Source organism: Drosophila elegans, unplaced genomic scaffold, assembly GCF_018152505.1.
Source record: "Drosophila elegans isolate 14027-0461.03 unplaced genomic scaffold, ASM1815250v1 contig_149, whole genome shotgun sequence".
In the NCBI taxonomy this organism is placed as follows: domain Eukaryota; kingdom Metazoa; phylum Arthropoda; class Insecta; order Diptera; family Drosophilidae; genus Drosophila; species Drosophila elegans.
In genome coordinates, this window is record NW_024545513.1 from 23,059,789 (window position 1) to 23,082,879 (window position 23,091).

The window sequence follows — 23,091 nt, forward strand, 5'->3', positions numbered from 1 at the left end:
ACTATTTTGCCTATACAATAAATTTGCAAAGCATTTCAAAAAAACATTTCTACTAAAATTTGTATCCCAACAAAAATTGACATTTTTGGCATTTATTTAGCTTGGCACAAAAGTTGTTAATAAAAGTAAAAACAATTCTCTACAAAACAACAAAAATGCTTCTACCAGAAATATACATTTGCCTACAAAGCAATAAATAAAAGTAATTGAAATTCCACGTTCATAAGGGACACAAAAAAAAAAAAAAAGCAGAGAGCAACTAACTAACAAATCGCTTAAATAAACTTTGTCGTTTGGTATTTATACAATTTGTCATTTTCATTTGCATTTTGTTTGCTCTACTTTCCACACTCCCATCTAATGCCACGCCCACGCACTATTTACTATTCATAGTTGTAGGTGTATGTGTGTGTGTGTGTGTGAGCGAGTGTATTTATTAATTTCTGGATTTGTGCTTAACAGCATTAACGGCAAAATGCCCTTAAACAGCATTCAATTATTTATGCATTTATCATTTTGAGTTTTAATTTTAATTCACTCTCTCTTTTATTCAGTCGCAACATGCGACTCAACTTTAGTTGTTTGTTTTCTTTGTGGTTTTTGTTTGCTATATTTACACACATAATAATAAATGTTTGCTCAATGTTTTATTAATGCTTATATGCAGAAAAACACGATGAACTTCAAGTTGAGAGTAGTGGGCCCTCGAAAGTAGGCTATGTTTTTTTTCTTGCTTTTGCTTTTGCTTTTCCTTTTTTTTTTTTGTTTTTCTGGGAGGAGTTACGTTTCCATTTCCATTTCCGTTGGAGTTTTTGTATGTGTGTGTGTGTATGTATGTGTGCATTTACTTACAGTGTGTACTTTTTTTTTTTTGTGTAGGAGTTTCGTTTTATGTAATTTTATTTTTAGACGCGTATCACTTCACCTGGCGCCGGTCCAGCTTTTGGACACAGTGCATCATCGATGCTGTCGCGCAATCGCATGGCCGCATCCAATTGGGCCGCCTCGTCCTGGGCTCCTGGTCACATGAACATATCGCCCACTACCGCTGGTGATTTTCGCGGAGTTGTGGGCACTCCGTGCGGACAATGCGGTGGGGTTCCGGAACCGGACGCTCCTCCTCCTCCTCCTCCTCCTCCTACTCCTCCTCCTACTCCTACTCCTCCTCCTACTCCTCCAACTGCCTGCTTTGATTCATCCTCGAAGGTCACCATCTTCTCGCTGCGCGGCTTTAGGGTCACTATTTGCAACTGCGCCGGCGGCGGAGGCGGCTGCTGCTGCTGCTGCTGTTGCTGCACGGTGGGCGTGGCCGAGCAGAGAAGCGTCTGCGGCGGTCCCAACTGAAGGCCATGCGGCAGACCCATGCCCATGCCAGCACCCATATTCATGCCCATGCCCATGCCCATGCCAGCACCCATATTCATGGGCATGCCCATGCCACCACCCATGTTCATGCCACCCACCATATTGGGTGAAAATCGGCGTGGTGGCGGCAGGGCCAGATCGCCCACCCCCGACAGATTGAACTCACTGATGCTGCGCGGCACAAAGTACTCCAGATGGTGCTCCGGTATGCCAGTCGATCGCCGGATAGGCGTGTTCCGCTGGAAGGCGGATCCTCCTCCTCCGCCGCCGCCGCCGCCGCCGGACATGTGGGCTCCCGCCTGCAAATGACTCCTTCGCGGCAGCGAGCTGTATTGCGTGAGTGTGTGCGCGGGTCCAAAGAACATGGTCTGGTGCTGGCCCAAATTGTTTTGTGGCTGTCCAAGACCGACGCCCACACCCAAACCCAAACTGGGATCCGCACTGGGTCGCTGTCAGGAGGGTTTGGGGGTGACGGCCACGGTGACGAGGGCCAGCTCCTCGGCCTTGGGCATCACATGATCCTGGACACTGAAGCGGCGCAGCCAGAGGACAATCTCCGTCTGGATGAGGCTGAAGCACATGGCCACCACGGCCATGCCCACCAGGATGTAGGCGGAGGCCGTGTAAAGGGCCAGCGCCCCGTTGGGCGCCATCTCGCCGAAGCCAATGGTGCCCAGCGAGGTGAAGCAGAAGTAGAGCGACTCCAGGACACTCCAGTTCTGCAGCTTGTGGAACAGGATGGCCCCGCTGCTCACGTAGCAGAGGAGCACGCACACGCATATGGAGATGGGCACACTGGGTGAGCCACGTCGGTTGCCCGAGGATTTCTTGCCCTGCTGCGTCTGCTGCTGCTGCTGCGTCTGCTGCTGCTGCTGCTGTGCCTGCTGCTGTTGCGCCTGCTGCTGTTGCGCCTGCTGCTGCTGTGCCTGCTGCTGGTAAACCGACGGCGGCAGGCCGTATTGATGCAGCTTCTGGTGGCCATAGTGCCCCTGGCCCTTGGTCTTGTCCGTTTTCCGTCCATTGGAGCCGACGCCGCCGACACCGGAACCCACGCCGCCGGCGACTCCTCCAACGCCGCCGCCCGGACCGACCCCGCCCGGACCGCCCTTGACCCTCTGGCGCCGGAACAGGCAACGCATCCCCGCCGAGAGGGCCTCGCCCATGGCGGACAGGTAGAGCAGCACGATGGGAATGCCGAACAGGGCGTACACGAGGGCCGCCACCCGGCCCCACTGCGTCCGCGGTGAGATGCCGCCATAGCCTGGAAAAGCACGCAAGGAAAGAAAAACATTTCTCAGTTTTCACTTTAAATTTGGATTTGGATTTAAACATGGATTGGATTTTGGGTTTAAGTTTGGATTTAATGGTCTTAAATTTGTGTTTTATGGGTTTAAATATGAATTTGTTAAGGGTATTATTGTTTCAGTCAACCATTGGCAACGCAGGAGACATTTCGACCCTATAAAGTATATACATTCTTGATCAGCATCTGGCTATATATGTATGTCTGTCCGTCTGTCTATCCGTCCGTCCATTTCGACGCAATCTTGTCTCTCAGTTGTAAGGCTGATAAAATTCCGATGGGAATAATCAAGCAAAATAAATGATTAATATAACTTTGTTGCTATTTATTTTCTTTAAATATACGTTAATACACATTAATGGCTTAATACGCTTTAAGTTTTGTTCAAATCGGACGACTCTATTTTATAATGCTCCCATAGGAACAATAGGAAAGACAAGAAAGGAAGCTTACTTCAGCAAGACGAAGTTTATATAACCTTGCAGCTATTGCGAAAATTAAATATTCTTTAAAACGTCTCAATTTAATCTAAATTAATTATTCTGTCGATCCGATGGTAGCTATATAAAATAGTTCAAATTGAAATTGTTAATAAATAAAATATATTGTAAAAACAATTTTTTTTAATTTTAAAAATTCTAAATTAATTTTTTTAATATTTCGATTGTTTCCATGGGAGCTATATGGCATAGTTGGCCGATTTAAGTGAAACTAACCATTAAACCATCTATATCTTAAAGAAATAAAAAAAAATGTATTTCCCGATTTGTTCCTTTTGGAAATAGGATATAGTCGTTAAACTGCGATTAAATATTTTTTAAAAACGGGCACTTTTTTATTTTGCAGAGAAATGTTATGGAAATAGCTTGTTATGGAATAGCTTATCGCAAACAAATATTTAAAACCCAAGTGGCAAATGAATTCAATTAATAACATTATTTCCTCACAGGCAACGGCTGAACCGTGGCGTTCTCAGCTCGTCTGTTTATGGACACAGTGAAATCTCGTTAGCAGGATCAGTGAACCCGACTGTCACTTTGCCTTTGCTACGTGATCCCATGCGCAGTTTAACAGGCTCAGTGCCCAGCTCCTGTGATCCTTTATCTAATTAGCAGGACTATGCAGATGCCGGAGATACAGATTAGCAGTGTCAGATGGATAGAGTCGTTTACCTGCTGGGAACTGCGAGAACAGCAACGTTTGAGCTGTTGGCAGCATGTGCATGTGGCACAACAACCTTTTTTGGACCCCTTTTCCCTTTTGCCTTTTCCCATTTCCCATTTCCCATTTTCCCTTTACACATTTACCCCCACTCCCTGGCTGGCCGCAAAAAAGTGGCAAAATAAGGCAAAATAAGGGAAAATAATAGAAAAAACGCAACTTTTCCTGTCGGAGACACTTTGGCTTTGATGTTGTTTGCCCAGACCCGGTGATTTGGAATGGTGGCGAGACTGGGAAGCAGGAGCCAGCATAAGGACCTGTGGCAGGACCTAGGCCTTCCTGCCTGTGGGCACGACCTAACCCAACGATACTGTGCTCACAGCTTTTTCTGCCTCGGACGTTCGTTTCGCCCAGACTTTCGGCACTGCAATGAACTTTTAATGTGGAAACTTTTATAATTGAGTAAAATTGTGCGTGTGTGAGTGTGCCCTATGTATGTATTAAATTTTATTACTGAAAAACATAAAAAAAAACCCCAAGCACGACAAAAATCGGAGTTGAAAAAACACAGAAAATGCTTTTCGCTCGTAATGTAAGAAATACTTTAAAATTTCAAGCACGTTTAAGTGCAATGGGGGGGGTGATGTAGAGGGGGTTTAAACTGCATGTGTAGGCCTTCCCGAACATAAAAAACCCAATCCCACCCCCTTTCAGTACCCACTCAGACCCTCTTGAATGCCGTGTTTCACACGCTACGGAAAAGTTGTTGAAAATTATCATCGTCGCATGGCCATCGTTTATAAATGGTGGCCGCCCACAGCCAGAGCCACGCCCCCTTTTGGCAACGTAAGCAACGGTTGCTCAAAATTGTTAGTGAAAATTATAACATTTACAATATGGCGTCCATAAAAATGTATGTAGTTATAACTAACTAACTAACGACGCACACATGTCGACCACTTCCCGCTCCCCTTTTCAACTAGCTGCAAGATTTCTAATGGGTTAAGGGGCAAATAAAACCCCCGTAACCCCCCCTTTTTCAGTTGGCAAAAACTGGCAATTATGCGTAGCAATTTTCGGGAAAAGTTTACCCCCAACTGCATGCCATATACACATTTAACCAGAGCGGGGAGCTGTAAAACGATTTCCATGCGGGTGGATTCCAAATTTGGGATCGGAGATTGAGGCTCTGTGGGTTGGCTGTGTAATGGCCCTGTTGGCCAAGAAGGGGTTAAGTGCACACGTCCGACTACATGGTCAGTTTCGGCTTATATAGGAGGGCCATTTGAGGGCCTTGTTCCTCGGCAGATTTAGCTATTATGACATTTTATTTGGACTAGTCATTTGCCACGTGGCATGTTAACGAAACTGTCGACTGCGACATATTTTTAACTGCCGAAAGGGTAAATTATTTCAATTTCAATAAGTGTCCAACATGAAACGTGATCGTTAGGACAAAGTAATTACTTTATATGTATGTATGTGGGTAAATATATTTTTCTTACTTGGCTGCAAAGTTTCCTAGTTGGTTTATGTCAAAATATTTTATTTTAAAATACATTTTTTCAAAGCATTATTGACAAAACAATTCTTCGCACAGACTTGTATCGTATGGGATTTACTTTAGTTGTATTTATTCCTGCACAAACATATATGTAAAATCGTTTTCAAACATTTTAATTTATAAGCTGTTGATTTAACAACAGGTTTTAAGCTCACCGCTTCCCAAGCTGATGATAAAGTAGTCTCTAAAGTTGGCTAATATTTTTGATTATTAGAAGGGGAATAAAAACGAAATAGTTTAAGCTATTCACATTTCATGTATTTAAAGCAAGTGACAAATAAATTTGTAAGTATTTAAACAAAACCTGAGCAGACAGCGATCTGAAGTCCAATATATATATATATGAAGCATAGCATAAAATGTGGCCGGCTTAAATTGGTTTACTTTCGGTGGCCAGGCAAGGCACTTGATTTCATTAGTGAAAGTTGAGTGCCGGCCGCCGACAAAGGGCAATCCACAGCGTCGACGGGGTCAGTGTGTGCCCTTCCCGAAAAACCAAGCAAACCTCTGAAAACCATGGCCATGCCCCCATTTCGAATTCGGCTAAGGCTTTTGCCCTGCCCCGAAGCGACTGTAAAATCCATGCCAAAAGCCAGTGAGAAATATTTTACTACGGCAATTTTCGGGCATAAAGTAATTACAAAATACTCTCCATCATACACACATACACACACTTACACTGAGAGAATTACGGGGGTGATTGTGGGGGGTGAATGTGCAGACGACAAGGGCCTCTAATAGCTAAGAAATTAATTTTCACAAAAAGCTATTAAGAGAGTCACAAAAATTTCCAAATATAAAACCAAACAATGCTCATTGGGAGTGGGTGAGGGGGTGGTGGGTGGTGGGTGAACTTGGTCGAGAGGCCCAATGTCGAAGGTTAGGTGGCCCCCACCAATGGACTCGAGGTCGAGCAGCAATGGCTGAGTGGGCAATGAGGCTTCTCCCCCTGCTCGTTTTAATTACAGATTATACACAGAAAATAATTAATTTATAGATAACATATAAGTCCTTAGTCCAGAATAAAATCTGAAACAAGAGTGACCAGCTCAAATAATTTTGTTCATGCCAGCAATGTAGTGTGACCAAAGTAACAAAGTTTAATGCAACTCCAGTTTGGCAATGACTAGTTTTGTGTTTCTACTTCTTAAAATGTGGTTATAAAATCAGAACAATTATATTTCCAAAGAACGATGATAATAAAAATAGTAGGAAAATATTTTTCTTCGTGTACCACTTGCCCATTTGTTGGGTGTGTGCGTCAGCAAGTTTTGAGTAATGAAATTGCGACAAAAAACACGCGCGCGCGCGCCCCTTATCATCATAAATAGACAAATGTTCAATAAACAAAGCAAATTGCGGATTATTTTTTTTGGGTAAGGGCAGAAAGAAATATCGGAATAATAATAATGATATGCAGGCGAAATGAAACAAAAACATGTCATTAAACGCCCCAAAAACATCATCATCAATGGCTGGCGGATGGCAAATGAAAACTGGTGAATGGGTGGATGGGTGGATGGAAGGTCGGGGGGGACGAAGGACAAAGGACAAAGGACATTGGACAAACATGACAGCAAACATTTTTATGACATGGCAACTGGCGCTTGAGGAATTAATTAAAAATTAAATGGCCTATTAAAATTGTTATCGAGACGCGGCGACGCCGGCAGCGACGTTAATGCTGCCCATTTAACTGTTAAACAAATGCGAAATGTGAGATGCGAAATACGAAGAGCGAAATGGAAACAAAAGCCGGCCACAGACAAAATGTCCCACCAACGAACGGCCTGCAGTCCCATCTGATCAGATCAGATACATATGTATATGGTATGTATGTATGTATATAGTGTATTCGCAAACACACATATGCACATACATACATATATACATATTGACCATAAAACGTTGCATGACTGACATCGCGAAGTGACGCCAACAATGCTTGAACATGTCAAAACATGCATAAAAATGCGAAAATTGGCCAAGGGGGTGCAGTGAAGTGAGGTTATAACTCGTAGAAAGGGACACACTGTGATATACTATACATATATAGAGAAAGTGTGTGAGCGAGAAAGAGAAGGAGAATGAGAGAGCAGAGGAAGTCACTGCCATTTGCATTTTGTCACAATTCATATGGCAAAACTGTATGCACAGTTCGCCATTGTTGCTCGGCCATGAAAATAGTCTCATGGCGGGTGAAACAGCTTTTCCTCTTCCATGGGAAATTACAAAAAAAAAAAAACACATTTTTCCAAAGTTTATTGATAGTTTGAGAGATGCAATATTTGGAAACCCTAACTTTGGTTATAAAAATTTGTGTATAGTCTTAAAAGTAGTCGCTTTAGTATGGCAAATAAATTAAAAGAATTTCGGTAATTGGCTTAAACGCTCTATTGTACAAATCAGCTTCAAATTTTTTTTAATTTTATTTAATAATTTTTTTAATTTATGAAAATTTCCGTTGGATATTTTTATTCTCCTTTTAAAAAACTTTACACCGAATCTAAACACTTCTCTCACATAATTCAATTACACTACCTAAAAACCAACTAGATTTGAACAGCTTTTTTTTTGTTTAAAATGTTTAAATATGACCAACTTTTGGTTTACAAATAAAACAACAAGGCAGTTTTAACTTGAAATGACACAAGCAATTAATGAAACTTATTTTAATATGCATGGTAAATGTCAAAAGCAATAAAAATTATGTTTTTAAACAAGAAGGGAAGCAAACTTTGGTAAGCCGAAGTTCATTTACCCTTGATACTATCGCAAAACTGAAATATTCTTCAAAACATTTAAATTTTGTTTATTTGCGTAAAGTGCTTGCTCCACCAACAGTTCCCTACTTTTTTAAAGTTCAAGCTAAATCAAATTTACATTCTTAACTTTTGACAACAACGTTTGACAATTGACCTTTGGTATCCTCCGAGAATGAATGAAAAAATGCCAATTATGTAAGCAACAAACTTAAAACAATCAAATCCGGGTGACTGTTTGCCAGTGTGTAACAATTTGTCAAGCACTTGACATAACGAATGCATCTCATCTCGCACACTGTATAACGCTTTTTCTGTATGCCGAACACTCGACGAAAATATGCATAAAATAAAAAATGCGAACTCAAGCCAATACCCAGGGCCCGTTGAGCAAGTGGGGGCCTGCATATTTTTCAGCTAACGCAGCAACCTTTTCGCTCGTTATGTTTTTCTGCGACTTTTACTCTCTGCTTCTGGCCTGATTTTCGTGGACCCTGCAAGCTGTTTCCCGTCACAGCCTCTTTGGCACCCGGCCTTTTTGGGCCGAAAGGGAGGAGGGGAGGTGCAAGGTCAAGGAGCGGAGAGTGGCCACTCGAACGGCGACGGTGCCACCAACACATGCCCTGAAAAATGTTCCATAACCACTCACCATCATGCTTACACATGCTGAGCCAAGGCGCATATGCACGCACACGGGGAGAAAAAACCGGGGCAGTTTGCCCATATATATGATTAAGTAAGCGTTATTTATCACATGAGCCATGCAAATCAATACCTTTCCAGATTTGGACAAATTTTATGTAGCATGGTCACACAGTCATGGTTTCATGGAATGTCTTAATTTTGGACATATTTAAGACATCACGGTCACACTATGCATTTTTTTCAAATCGTTTTCTACTCTTTTATATAAGTGAAGTGTTTAATTTGTGAAGTAAGATATATTAAACATTTCTAAAAATATTAAGTTCAATCGATTGATTGATTGACTGTTCGAATAACTTATCTTTTCTCGGCGTGTATTTGGTAAGACATCCAAATGATTGTTGTGCTGCCCTCGCTTCTTCTGACTTTTTGATTTTATGACATTATTAAGCATTGATAGGCGACATTTACACACAGAAATGAGAGCCACGCTTGATTGGACCATGTACCCCAAGTGTGTTCATGGGTGGTGTGCACGTGTGTGTATTTCCGGATCCGGCATTAAAAGACAAAATCCCCAAGAGAGCCGCAGCGACAAAGAACCATTGAGTGGGGCCATGTGAGAAACGAGCGCGTGCCTCGATCTCAGTCTGCAGGCTTTAAGGACACTCCATCTCCCATATTGTCAAACCAACCACCCCACCAAAGGATTTTTACTTTCCCTTTCAGCTTTTTTCCGCTTTTCCGTTTTAATCCCTTTCACTGGCTTTTCCCCACTTGCGAGATTGATTGCCTGCAGTAAGCGCTCGCAAGAGATGAAAAACTAGCCGAAAATGGGGGGCGGTGGTGGGCTGAGAAAAATTGAGTACTATGCGTTTTAGCATTTGACACATATCATCGTTGTAGCAGTTGTTGCAACTGCTGTTGAACAGGAAGACGTTAAAAAATGTATGCAGCATGTCAAGGGCTGAAAAGTGGTGCCAGGGGGTGATGATGTGACAGTAGGCCCTCACATATATACTAACTTATATAGCCACTCAGCGCTTTATACCCATTTCGTGGTGTGTTTGAGCATCATAATATCGCACAGCCAACCAAGGCGTTTGGCACTTATTCCTTGGCCCATTCATTCGCTCATTCATTTATTCGCTATTTCGCTATTGCGCCCTTTCCTCCTTTTCCTCACTTTCTATGAACCTTCCTCGCAGTTTTCTTCACTTTTCTTCGTCAGCGGAATGTTGACTTATCTGTGATTGCCTCACCGATATTGTTGTTCTTGCTGTTGGGCCTGTTGTCGCGTTTGGCATTATTTGTTTTATATTTGACACTGACACACCCACGCACACACACACTCACAATGACTGGGCCATAAAAATGAGACTGCGAATTGCAATAAAATAAAATAAACTGCCGCGCAATATATGTATTTTTTGCTCCTATCCCACCACAAGCCAAACAGTGTTGCCTACTTCTAGGTGGAACTAGTTCAAAACGAGTTGAAAGCACTTATAGGTGGGCAAAATTATAACATTTAAAAAACATTAATCAGAATTCATGATTAATTATATATTGTTGCATATTTAAAGACACATTTTTAAGTAATTTCCGTATTGCCCCCAATTAACTATAATATTTATTTGTTTAAATGGTTAACTATTTCAATGACTACAACTAAAAAATCAAAGATAACTGCATTCAATATATTATATTAAAAAGAAACAATTTGTTGAAAAGATATGCTTTTCTGTGTTTGCAATTTACAAATATAAACACACCATTGTTAGAAGACCCGCTTAATTATTAAAGCTTACTGAAACTCTAACTTATAAATATCAGAACAAATCCTACCAAATTAGCTCCCCCATTTTGGCCAGCACTGTGAACCGCACTGAGCCCATAGATTTTTCGGCGGCACGTGTGGCAAATGATTATAGTTGCCGACCCAACCGGCGAAACACAATTTCGAGCATACAAATTATGTAATAATAATAATACAACAGAGGACGTGTCATCTATCATGGCAAAATCGTTTTTGTGGGCGAACATTTTGTAAGGCACAATCGTGTGAATATAATGCAGGCCAAGAGTGTTTAATAAAGTTAACAACGGCCAATACAGCACACGCCACAATGCTGGTCATGTCAATAGGTGTCGGGTAAACAAAAAAAAAGAAAATATATATATATATATAAATGGCGATTCAGTCGAACGGTTCTTTCTCTGCATTGCACAGCCATTTGTAATTCAAAATGGCAACCGGAAGTGGCAGACGAAGCCATTACACGGATGGTAATAGTTTATGGTCTGGCAGCGTTGAAGGTCAACAGCGCGAAGAAGGTCATAGTGGGTGGTGGCTAACAGAGAATATGCGCTTGCCCCGTTTTTTTTGCCAGAGATTTATTTGGGGCAATCGAGCGAGTTTTCTCCTGCCACTTTGCATTCACCTTTATTCACTTATTGATTGCAGAATACGGCAAACGGAGCGCAGTGATTGCGATTCCACAGGATGTATAGTATATTGCTTCTTTGACCAACCACTGTTCATATCCGTTCGCTTTCGACTCAATTAAGAGCGACAAAAAGTTCTCACTCGCATTCTGGTGCGGCGACAAATCCAATTAACAATATAGCGCCGCCCTAATGACGTGCCACGCCCCACAACAAAAACTAGCAACTTTTCCGGAGCCACTAGAGTTGACTCTGCTGCGGTGGCTCACTGCAGTTGGCCAAATTGAATCGCAGCTGTCAGAAAATTTAGCAGGATGTACAGTGTGCAAAAAACAAAACACATAAGCAACAACCAGCATATAAATCACAACACAATGGAGCGTGTGCGGTGGGTATTTATTGGTTCAATGTTTTATATTTATGAGCACAAGTGTTAATTTTATTACCGCAGAACGGGGCGTATGTGTAATATTAATTATTTCTAGTAATGGACAACAAACGACTGGATTGTGTCAATAGATTAGGGCCGATGCAGATTGGGTCGTTTGAAAATCGGGTGCAAATGCAAATATATGGACATAAATTTGGAGGTATAAAATGCCGTACATCAACGGGTGGGATTTTGAGTACGCCATTAGCCCGCAAAAGTAGGCAATGAAATTAGTTTTACGAGCTAAGCGTACACACACCCACAAGCACCCACAAACACACACCGACCTGAAATTGCCCATTTTCGGGGAATTTTTAATTGAACGACATCCGCAGGAGACAGGTGGGCAATAAGCACATCAAAAATAGCTCAAAGGCCATATCCTTAGCCAAGAGTATTCAACATCTTGCCGAGCAGCCATGACAGCCACTCGGGTGTAAGCCCGGCCAAATATCTTCATTATTGAATAATGAGCCAAGTGTCCTGGCAGGGATTTAGCAGATAATCGATGGGAATTTTGCATAATGGTTTTGTCTCTGCCGACTTAATCTCATGACGATCGTTTTGTCGGTGAGTCGACATTCCCCAGTCAACCATTCCGAGACGCAACCCCTATCTACGGGCAAAGTTTTTGGCCCAACTCCAAAGCGTCTTGATGGTCTGGCTGGGATTTTCAGATTTTCAGATTTTCCGATTTCACAATTTCCAGACTTTCACATTTGCCACTCCCATCCTTTTTTTTTTCGCCTTTGTTTTCTGGCACTGGGCGAGGTACTGTGCTTATTTTTAGAACACACATTAGCTGGAAACAATCGAAACTTCCCACTTAGCAATTTGGGAACAAATCGTTTCATAATTGATTGATGTGCCATCAGGCGAAGTTGTCTCGAGAGCGAAGTCATTGAGCATCGCAGCTAACAGATATTTAAAGCGACCTTCGTATAAGTAATTGCAATCGCATCAAATCGGACTTAAGTTCTTTGTAGTTTGATAAACAAAAAAAAAAAAAACAAGGAAGTCCCCCCATAAACTTTAATGTTTCTTAACTAAGGGAGATTTCATAGCTGTTGGGGCAGAGTCTAACTTGTCTGTAATAAAATTCTTAAAATTGATTTGTTTATGTATTGTTTGTTGTACATATGAAAATTGTTTTTGCTTAGTTGACTTCAATTAAAATTTTGAAATAGTCACAATTTTTATATATTAAACAAGAAAGAGGGGAAAATTAGACAAAAATTAAATAAAAAGTTTTAGAGACTTAATAAGTAATTTAACTAAATTGTAAATAAAATCAAATGCACACAAAAAAGGAAGCATATTTCGGGGAGCCGAAGTTAAAATACCCTTGCAGCTATTGCAAAATTAGTTTTAATTTTAATTTAAAACATTTAAATTGCGAATAATATGAGTACCAATCACAACCCATTGAAGCTAAGTTGATTTTGATCTCAATTATTCGATCATTCCTATGGTAGCTATATGATACCGTTCTTAACATTCCTATTTTTTCCATGGGAGCTATATGATACAATCGTCCGATTTTGATCATATTTAAACCGTATTTCAAAAATAAATTGAAGAACAGCGAAGCTATAATTTTTTAAATATTTTTTTTCCGATTGTTCCTATGGGAGCTAAATGCTTTATCCCTCTGCAAGAGTATTAACAAGAAAGAAAGCAAACTTCGGCAAGCCGAAGTTTATATACCCTTGCAGCTATTGCAAGAATTAAACATTTTTGAAAACATTAAAATTATAATTTACTTGCGTATAAGTTTAAAAACATTGAAGCTATGATGATTTGCAGCTCAATTATTTGATAGTTATTTTATATATTTTTATTGTTCCTATGGGAGCTATATGATATAGTCGTCCGACTTTGATGAAACTTAAACCGTAAATTGGAAATATTTAACCATTACTAAATGTCGAAGAACTAAACATAAAATTAAAAAACAGAAAAGTTATAATTTTTTTCATTTATTTCTCCGATTGTTCCTATGGGAGCTATATGATATAGTCGTCCGACTTTGATGAAATTTAAACCGTAAATCGAAAATATTTAACCATTACTAAATGTCGAAGAACTAAACAAAAAATTAAAACACAGAAAAGTTATAATTTTTTTTCAATTATTTTTCCGATTGTTCCTATGGGAGCTATATGCTATAGTCGTCCGATTTTGATGAAATTTAAACCGTAATTCTGAAATATTTAACCATTGCTATATGTCGAAGAACTAAACAAAAAATTAAAAAACAGCAAAGCTATAATTTTTTTTCATTTATTTTTCGGATTGTTCCTATGGGAGCTATATGCTATAGTCGTCTGATTTTGATGAAATTTAAACCATAATTCTGAAATATTTAACCATTGCTATATGTCGAAGAACTAAACAAAAAATTAAAAAACAGCAAAGCTATAATTTTTTTTCATTTATTTTTCCGATTGTTCCTATGGGAGCTATATGCTATAGTCGTCCGATCCGGCTCGTTCCGACTTATATACTACCTGCAATAGAAAGACAACTTTTGGGAAAGTTTCATGCAGATAGCTTTAAAACTGAGAGACTAGTTTGCATATAAACGGACGGACAGACGGACAGACGGACAGACGGACGGACATACGGACAGACGGACATGGCTAGATCGACTCGCCTAGTGATGCTGATCAAGAATATATATACTTTATAGGGTCGGAGATGTCTCCTTCACTGCGTTGCAAACTTCTGACTGAAATTATAATACCCTCTGCAAGGGTATAAAAATAATAACTCACATGGTTGCATAGTAGCAAATATGTACTCACTGAAATTGTGAGAAAAACAGACTATAAATGTCTAAGAACAAGGTTGGGTTTTTATATTTAAAATCATCTAAGTTTAATCAATTAGATATTTGCAAACAAATCATGCACAATTAAATAACGACAAATCAAAGCATTTCAATCAAATCCTCTAATAACATACATCTCACGAAAATGCCCACTGTTTAAACCACTACACTTGCCCTATAAATTTTGGGAAATGAAGGGCTAGATATATAGATGACCCACTATCCCGCCAGTGCCCTGCTTTCCAGCCGTATTTCTGGCGCTGTTGTTTGGTTTACCCAACTGCCAACCGCAGGTTGCCTGCCTGCCCTGCTGCCGCTTGTCTACTTCACATTTAGCGACCTCTATCCCTCCATTTCTACTATAACTACTGATGTCAAAATAATTTCAATGACACCCGCCATACAGTCGTGACTGGCAGCGTGCAGCCAGAGGAGCGAGCGGGACAGCGATATTTAGACAGATTTTTGAAAGCTTCGCCCCTCCGGTGGCTGTCCCAAAATTGAGTTTTGATTTCAAACTCAATTCACATAATGCGGGGGCGGCAGTGGGTGTGGTGTGTGTTTTTGTCTGTTGCTGCTGGTGATTGCTACAAATTCGATTGATTTAACGGCGCGTTTATTGTTGGCGCTTTTCTGCTGCCAGCTAACCAGCCACATGAAAAATTTGCTGCTTCATCCATTCTGTTCTTTTGGTTTTCGGGTCAGCCGCAATGCGCGTGCTTCATTTTATTTTAAAACAATATTTTTCCTAACTCCTCGCTGCCCAGTGAATTGAATATGCCAAGCCAAATCCGACAGTTGATACCATCCCAGGGGGAGCAAGTCGAGGGGATCCTGGTCGTACGTGACCATTATTCTTAAGATCTGTCAGAAGTGAGCCTCTCATTTTAAAGTTCTCCCTATTTTAGCATTAATGTATCTACACGAAATGTTTTACTGAAAAGGCTAAAACAGCCAGTATAATCTTAATAAAATTTTATTTAAAATTGTTTGTTTAACTACGCATGAAAATATTATTATATAACATTTTCTACATATTAAATCCTTACTCAACCATCACTTTTTTTTAAAACAATAAACTAATTAAAGATTAAATTGCCCATTTTAAGTTATATTTGTATACATGGCATCATTTTTATCTGGTGCAACAAAAAATTCTATTATACACATTTCAGAAAATGTTATTTTTGTCAATTAAAGCAAAATATCATCGGAAGCCACAAATCTGCTGGACCGTAAATACAATCCGTGTTTTTTAAACGAGTATTTTAAAATGAACAATTTATGATGCCGGAAATGAAAGTGTTTGGCCAGCCTCTTCAAATTATTTGTTCAATTAATATTTGGCCCCTCAACTTTTTGACCAACAATTTCAATTTAAATGTGAATTTTCTGGGTGTGCATCTTAATGTGGTTCTCCCCATTTTATTTTTTAGGCTGGACAGAAGGACACTCGACTGCTTAGCCACCGGGTTTCTTATAACTAATTGAAATCAGACAGGAAAAAGGGAGAAGGAAGCCGGCCGACGCATTGGTAAATTGCAAAAAAAAAAATATCTGCCCAGGCTGGGTGAACGAAATCGATGCTGTCGGTTGACAGTTTGTTAATTAAAAACAGCAGCCGTTCCTGGGCGGTCAGTGGGTGAAAGGGGTGGCTGGTGCGACGGTCACTCAACGTCTCACGCACACACGCACACGTGCCTGGGTTCATGCACTTGGCAGGCTCGGATGGCAAACGTCAGGGTCCGGGCTAATAAATTGCCAAAGCGAATCGAAGGGCCGGTGAACAAAGGAATCGGGCGGAGAACGGGGCGTATGAGCGATGGGCTTGTAGTTCGGTGCTAGGGGCTTGGGGATTGAAGATTGGGGCTTGGAGGGGCACTTCTCACTCACCTATCGTCGTAATTAATGTCAGGGAGTAGAGAAAGGCCGAGGCGTAGGTCCATTTGTGTGTGGGCGCATTCAACTGAATGCCGCCGGGGGGATAAACCTTTGACTGGCGCACCGCTCGCAGCAAAGTGTCCTGCGAAATGCCAAGGAAATGCTCAATTAGCGTCCCGAATTGGGCTGATATCTTGGCATTTGGTGGTGCTCACCTGGAAAAGCTGCACCTCCTGGGCGGCGAGGCGAGTCCAGTTCTCCTTGTACAATATATTCAGGTCCTCCGTTATCGACCACAAACGATCCACAGTCCTGTGGAAAAGGTAAACAGGATTGCTATAGAACTAAGCCACACATTTTTAAAGATTTTTTAAGCGGTTTTCAATGGGTGAAGTTATTGGGTGTAGAAATGTTTCTGTTTCTGTTTCTAGAAGTCTTTAAAAACTTGGAAACTGATTTTTATAAGTATGAAACATTAAGGTCGGAATTTATAGATGAGTAAACTTAAGGAAATATACACAATGTCTAACATTAAAATTCAACACTTTAAAAATTGAAAAAAATTAAAGAATTAAAAATGTAAGGAATCAAATAAAAGTACATTTTTTGGATAAAAATCTGTCATTTCTTTCCCTTTATAGATTTTTGTTCGTTTAAAATATTTAAGAAAAGGATTAAAATATACAATAAGTGTTAAATAATAAAGAAAAAAATGCAACGTTTAATACAAAAATTATATGAGGCTTACTACTTTCAACACAAACTTCTAAGCCATAATTTCTAAAAATTCGGCTTTCTGTGAAGCCCAAACTTGGAAAATATCAATTAAAAGAAAACTAATGTAGATTAAAAACGAGTATACCTGGATCGTATGTCGGCGTTGGCCATTTCGGTGCGGGGATAGGGTTTGGAGGCAGCCACCGCGGTTTCCAGGGTGCCACCATCCTCCAATTCGCCCTCGAGGGTCACAAAGACAATTGAGCCCATGGCGGTGTAGAGCAGCACCAACAAAAGCACGCCTGTGGATAATGCAAATTAAAGTAAATAAAACATGTGTTATTTGTAAAGCCCTTTACTAGGGGATGCAATTTGGTACAAGTCTACACGATCCGCGATGGTTAAAATAATTAAACAACACTATAAATAATTATGATGCATACGTATTGTTGGCATTACCCTTTTTAATTACCATTCAGCATAATAACTGTTTGAAATATACCAACTCTCAAATTAAATTGATTAAGCTTTTGTATAGTTTGTTTCGCATTCAAAAAAGTTAAGCACTTGTAATTATGGTACATATGTAAATCCAAGTAATTATAACAACTTATGGAGATGTGAATATATTAATTGAAATTGCTTCAAACCGATGTTAAAATTGTTAAAAAGGGAGAAAAAAAATAGTCAGACAATATATTACCATTAGTTAATTTCTATTACTAAACGAAATATTTCCGTTTACCGATGTATATTAAGCATATATAAATTGGTATGAATATTATATTGTTATATTCCTCACTTTACATAAACGTAAACATTTTTCCAACTAATACAAACATTTTTGACCATTTTCATTTTAAATTTAAAATCAATCTATGTATCTTATCCGGTGGTTTATAATAAAGTGTAGCATACTAATTCGCTTCTACTTGGAGACTTTTTGCCTCCTTAATATGTATAATAATTGAAAAAATATTAGTATTAGTTAAATGTTAATCTAAAAGAGTCTAAAAAAAATATATTTAAATTTGTGGAGGTATTAAATTATTATTTCTTTACTGCTGCCACATGGCGTATGAGTAATATGTTGGTATATTATCCATACGCACTGTTGGCAGGGCCCACAACTATAAAGTGTGGCATACTTATTGGGGACCCCGTTTTTACAAATAATTTAAGCACTTTGGGCAGCGACGCATGAAATGGATTAAAAGTATGTAGATTTGCCTCACCTGTTGCTGATATGCAGTGCGATTTGGGCGCCTTTTGGCAGCCGCACAGGCTCCCGCCGCCGCCGCCGCCACTCGCCTCCCGTCCCGCCTGCTTCTCCGACTTGGAGGCGCCACTGCCGCCGCCCGACGTCCCGCCCCCCGTCGACGCCTGCCGACCGCCGCGTCCGCCGGAACCATTCGCTGCCGCTGCCGCCGTTGCTGCAACATTGTTGCTGCCGCTGGCGGCACAATTTCCACTGCCGCCGCTTCCATCACCGCCAAGAAATGCCGCCAGCGGCAGGGGCGACTTCTTGTTCATCGCTCGGCCGAAGGATTTGCCTGACCTTCGAACCCTGGCCAATCTGTCAATCAATCAATCTGCTCGAGAGCCGAACTCGTTGCGCAGTGGATGGGAGGGTGGGAGGTGTAAACTCTCTTCTGCCGCTGACAATCAAATCAAACGCTTTGACGCTTCATGCGCCACGTAATTTGCATCCCCTTTCACGCCTTCGGTCGTTTGTGGGCGGTGTTGGGTGGTGGGTGGTGGGTGTTTTCGATGTTATTATGTGACCGTCATAAAATGTTGTTATTGTTGTACAGCGCCCGTTTACGAGCCTACTGTTTTTTTCGTTTAGTCTTCAGTTGGGTGAAAGTGGAAGTGGAGGTGAGACAGCCTGTCGCGCCGGATGCTGCAAATGCAAAATATTTTCATGAAAACCTGGCCAAAATGAAAACGAAAATTGCGATGTGAGTGTTTGGGGCGCAAATTGCATGGCAAACGCCGTGTAATTGAGTCAACAGCTTCAGGTTAGCACAAGGAAAAGTAATATCCTGACAAACCGATTCCACATATACACCATAAGCACTTCATTAGCGATAAGCGAGACTTAAATATTTTACGAAATACCGCCCGAAAATGTATTTTCACTGTTTTCAGACAGTTTCCGGACGGTTGCATAAAATGGAAATCTCTCGGTATACAAAAAGAAATTGTGAATTCGAAAACTTTGTGATTTCTCATAACATACCAAGTGTTCTCACAACAAAGTATAACATAAATAATACACAATTGTTAGGGTTTTAGAATCACTTTAGGCGGTGTATAAAATTATGCACCAACAAATTAACGTCGACCATATCTAAGTGACTTCTATTACAAAGATAATTGTATGCATTTTATGAATTCTTGAATACATGAAATCAAAATAGCCCCTATTTATGCTTTACGGACGAATCTATAAACATATATTAGCAGAGATTCCAGACGCACAAAGTTAAGTTACAATTTTAATTCACTTTTGTTTACTTTTGCGTCCGGCGTTGCCACCTTATTTATCGCGAGTTAAGATGATTGCGCTTCACCATTCCACGCATTTGGTGTGAATTTATAGTCGCCTTTCGTGTGTAATGGCATAGTCCCACAGAGCCACATCCACCATCTCTTTCAATAAATAATAAATAAATAATCCATAGTATTAAAATTAAATATGAGTCGAAAAAATAACTTCTTAAAGAGTTTGAAAGAGTGAAAGACCCACTTAAAAAAATTCTGCATACGCCACCGTAACTTTTGATGAACGGTGGATTGTGGAAGGCTGATGGTGGCTCTGTGGGAACACCGGTCCACCATCCATCAGAAATCCCAACCGTTTCGCTTGGATGGGCTCTGTGGGACTGGGCTATAAGCGAATAAATAAAATTATCTTTGTGCACACACGGTTTTTCCCATTTCATAATTGAATGAAATAGCCAACGCAAATATAAATATATTGATGCATTCTTTTCACACCTTTATAGGTACTTTTAAAGTCCTTGTGATTTCTGTAACCTAAATACCCATACAAATATCACATAGTTTCTGGTTAGAAATCAAATAAATAACTCCTGCTAATTAATATTATTTGGTAAAAGTCCAAACAACTTCTTTTAATTACTATCATAACAGTATGTAGTTTTAGACATTAAAAAGTCTAACTAATGTTAAAGGAAGGGAACATATTGTTGTCGGCAAACAAAACAATTTGAGGACCACAAGATTCCAGCTGAAAGATAGGTTTTCCCGGGTCAGTGGGCAAAACATTCTCATTATCCTGTTAATCACAGTCCACACATTTACGCCCGTATGCACATACATACATATAGCGCCAGTGTTTTTCGCAAATAATCTGATAAACGTGAAGATGGCTGGCATTTAAATTAAAGATTGCGCCACCCAAGCACAAAAACTTGGCGATTTGTGCCAGCAATTCCTTCGGGTTAGCACGTGCCATCCCTTTTTCGGGATTCGGGTGCTCGGATCCTTATCCTGTGGCACTTCAATTAAGGACACCCAGTTCGAGGCCTGTTTTTGCCTACTGCTTGCATTTTTGCCGACCCGTCTTCAATGCTAATTAGGTGAAGACATCGCAGCACGTTTCACTCCGCCCAAAACTCCCCATTTAATGAAACATGTTCAATTGTTGTCGCCGCACATGTACATATGTGGTATATACACATATCCTGTCATTCAATCTTGTCCTGCGAATGCTAAAACACGAATTTGTATGTGCACTTGGGCACAGAGAGAAACAAGAGATTTCCAAGCTTTTGAAAATAGTTGTTTTGGTTTAATTTCTCAATTTCAGATTAATTTATCGCTCAGTAACAGAAAGCTCATTCAAGCATAAATAAACAGCTCCATTAAATTCCCAAAAATTTGGTAAAAATTTCAAGAACTTGAAACACACATTGTTAAGGGTAACTTGATTGGACATCGTACAACTATATATACATTTGCAAATGTATCCAATATAATTCACTGCAATTACACTTTTACCCCAGTGTCTGGCCATTGAAATAACTACTCACATCAGACAAATCAAGCGAGGCAATTGGTAATTGCATCTGCATATCGCATCTCTTTGGCCGCACAGTTGAAATTGATATTTGGAGCATGGCAAAAGGACATGCAATCGGAATGGAAATACTTTCGGTTTACCTCAAGCTAAATGCGACAGTACTTTCGCCATTTCGCATTCCCAAATGCCAATCTGCATTCCAAACCTAACGATTTAACACGATTATCCAGCCAATTTTCGGGATCAGCGAGTGGGCCATCATCAATCATGAGAAAGGCGAAAGGCGGAAGGCGAAAGGCGGAAGGCGAAAGGCGAAAGGACCACTGCCCGTTTTTCAAAGCCCAACACATCAATCTCGGCCAGCAGTAGAGATTTACTTTAAGTGTTTAGTCCAGAAACTAAAAGCAAATTATGTTTGTCAAACATTTTTCACTTAAGCCTTTAATGTAGAACAGGAATATGGTAGTTTGTAAATAATTTGTTCTCTTTTACATTTCTTTTTACTTATATTACCTATAAAATATTACTTTGATGCCCACAACTATGTGCTTTACACTTTTAAGAAATTCAAGCTGTATTTTATTGCAGAGCTTCAAACACCAAAAATAAGTGTTTATTTAATCTTTGTTAACTCTTTGCAGTTTTTGCATTTTTAGGTATACAAAACCAACTATTTTGCTGTCTTTACTTGTAGAATTTATTATTGGCTCAATCAATACTGGAAGCTATCTGAAAATAATAATTGTTTGCAAGATTTCTGGGTCCAGTACATGAGATTTGCAGTTAATGCATTTTTTTTTAAATTGCCCAAGACATCTATTATTTCTAAATGTTTTGTTTACGACTTAGGTTTGTTCGCTTTTATATTCATTATGTGCTTTTTGTTTTCTTGCTTTACAATTTTAATCAGATTGTTTTGTTTATGCCCATTCAGGACTTACACCCACCCGTTGCCGGCATTCTTGGCATTTAAATATTACACCTGTTTACGACAGCCACGCCCCCTTCCGCCCACACTCACGCACACACACACACACTTGAAGGCGGCACAGCATTTATTTCGCCCTTTTAATTGCTGACATTTATTGAATGCTTTGCCCTGTGTTAAATCTACCGTGAGTAGGACGCAACATCGATGCCTGATGAACTGGGGGACAGGTGAGGAAATACTTATGTATGCATACAATTCAGGTGTGCCAACGTTTGTGTTTGTACTCAGTGTGTGGAGCAGTGTGCGTGCGTTGTTGCCTTTGAGTCTGACTTAAGTGCAAACTTATGCCAATTATGCGAAGCTTTTCCCAACAGGCATTCGACATTCAACTTTACATACACTCCAAACAAGGGGCTAACCAATTTCAAGTGACTAATTAGTTAACCTAAATAAATGAAAAACAAACTTATACAAACTTATAAACTATGTTCATTGTTTCGTTAAATTAATTAAATCATATACTAAAGAATTTTATTTGTTTTATTATAATCAGTAATCTTTTGCCCAAAATTCCAATCTCAGTGTCACAAAAACCGCAGAAATTTGTCTAAACGATTTAAAACAATGTTGATTAAACGATTAAACCAAAAATTATTTTGTTTAAAATTTATTCCTCAAATCTATGCAAATTTACTACGAGATACCCTTAAGCATATTCAGATTTTGTATTAGCGACGGATTTTTAAAAAAAAACTTCAAATCAAATATCGGAGATTTCGGTGTACTCCGAATATTAAACAGAAATACAAAAAACTTTAGAAGAAATTGAAGTACAACTTTTCTATTATTCTTTGACTTTTTAATGGAGTCCCGCAATGCAGAAACACTATTAAAGCATTTTATTTAATACACAAATAAGACATCATTTAATAAGGGCAAAATAAAAGATTTCATATTTCTTACGAGTGGTGGAGTTCAGAACCATTATATACATATTTCT

The 23,091-nt window shown here is 39.8% G+C and overlaps 1 protein-coding gene across 1 annotated transcript; it reads right to left on the reverse strand.

Annotated features, from left to right (window-relative positions):
* Positions 1-834: 834 nt before the first annotated feature.
* LOC108134897 lies at positions 835-19,503 on the reverse strand. The gene is given in 6 exon segments (XM_041710766.1): positions 835-2,626; positions 16,405-16,534; positions 16,608-16,704; positions 17,255-17,411; positions 18,345-19,012; positions 19,352-19,503. Coding segments are annotated over 5 exon segments (2,286 nt in total). The 5' UTR covers positions 18,643-19,012; positions 19,352-19,503; the 3' UTR covers positions 835-1,022.
* Between the last annotated feature and the right edge of the window lie 3,588 nt (positions 19,504-23,091).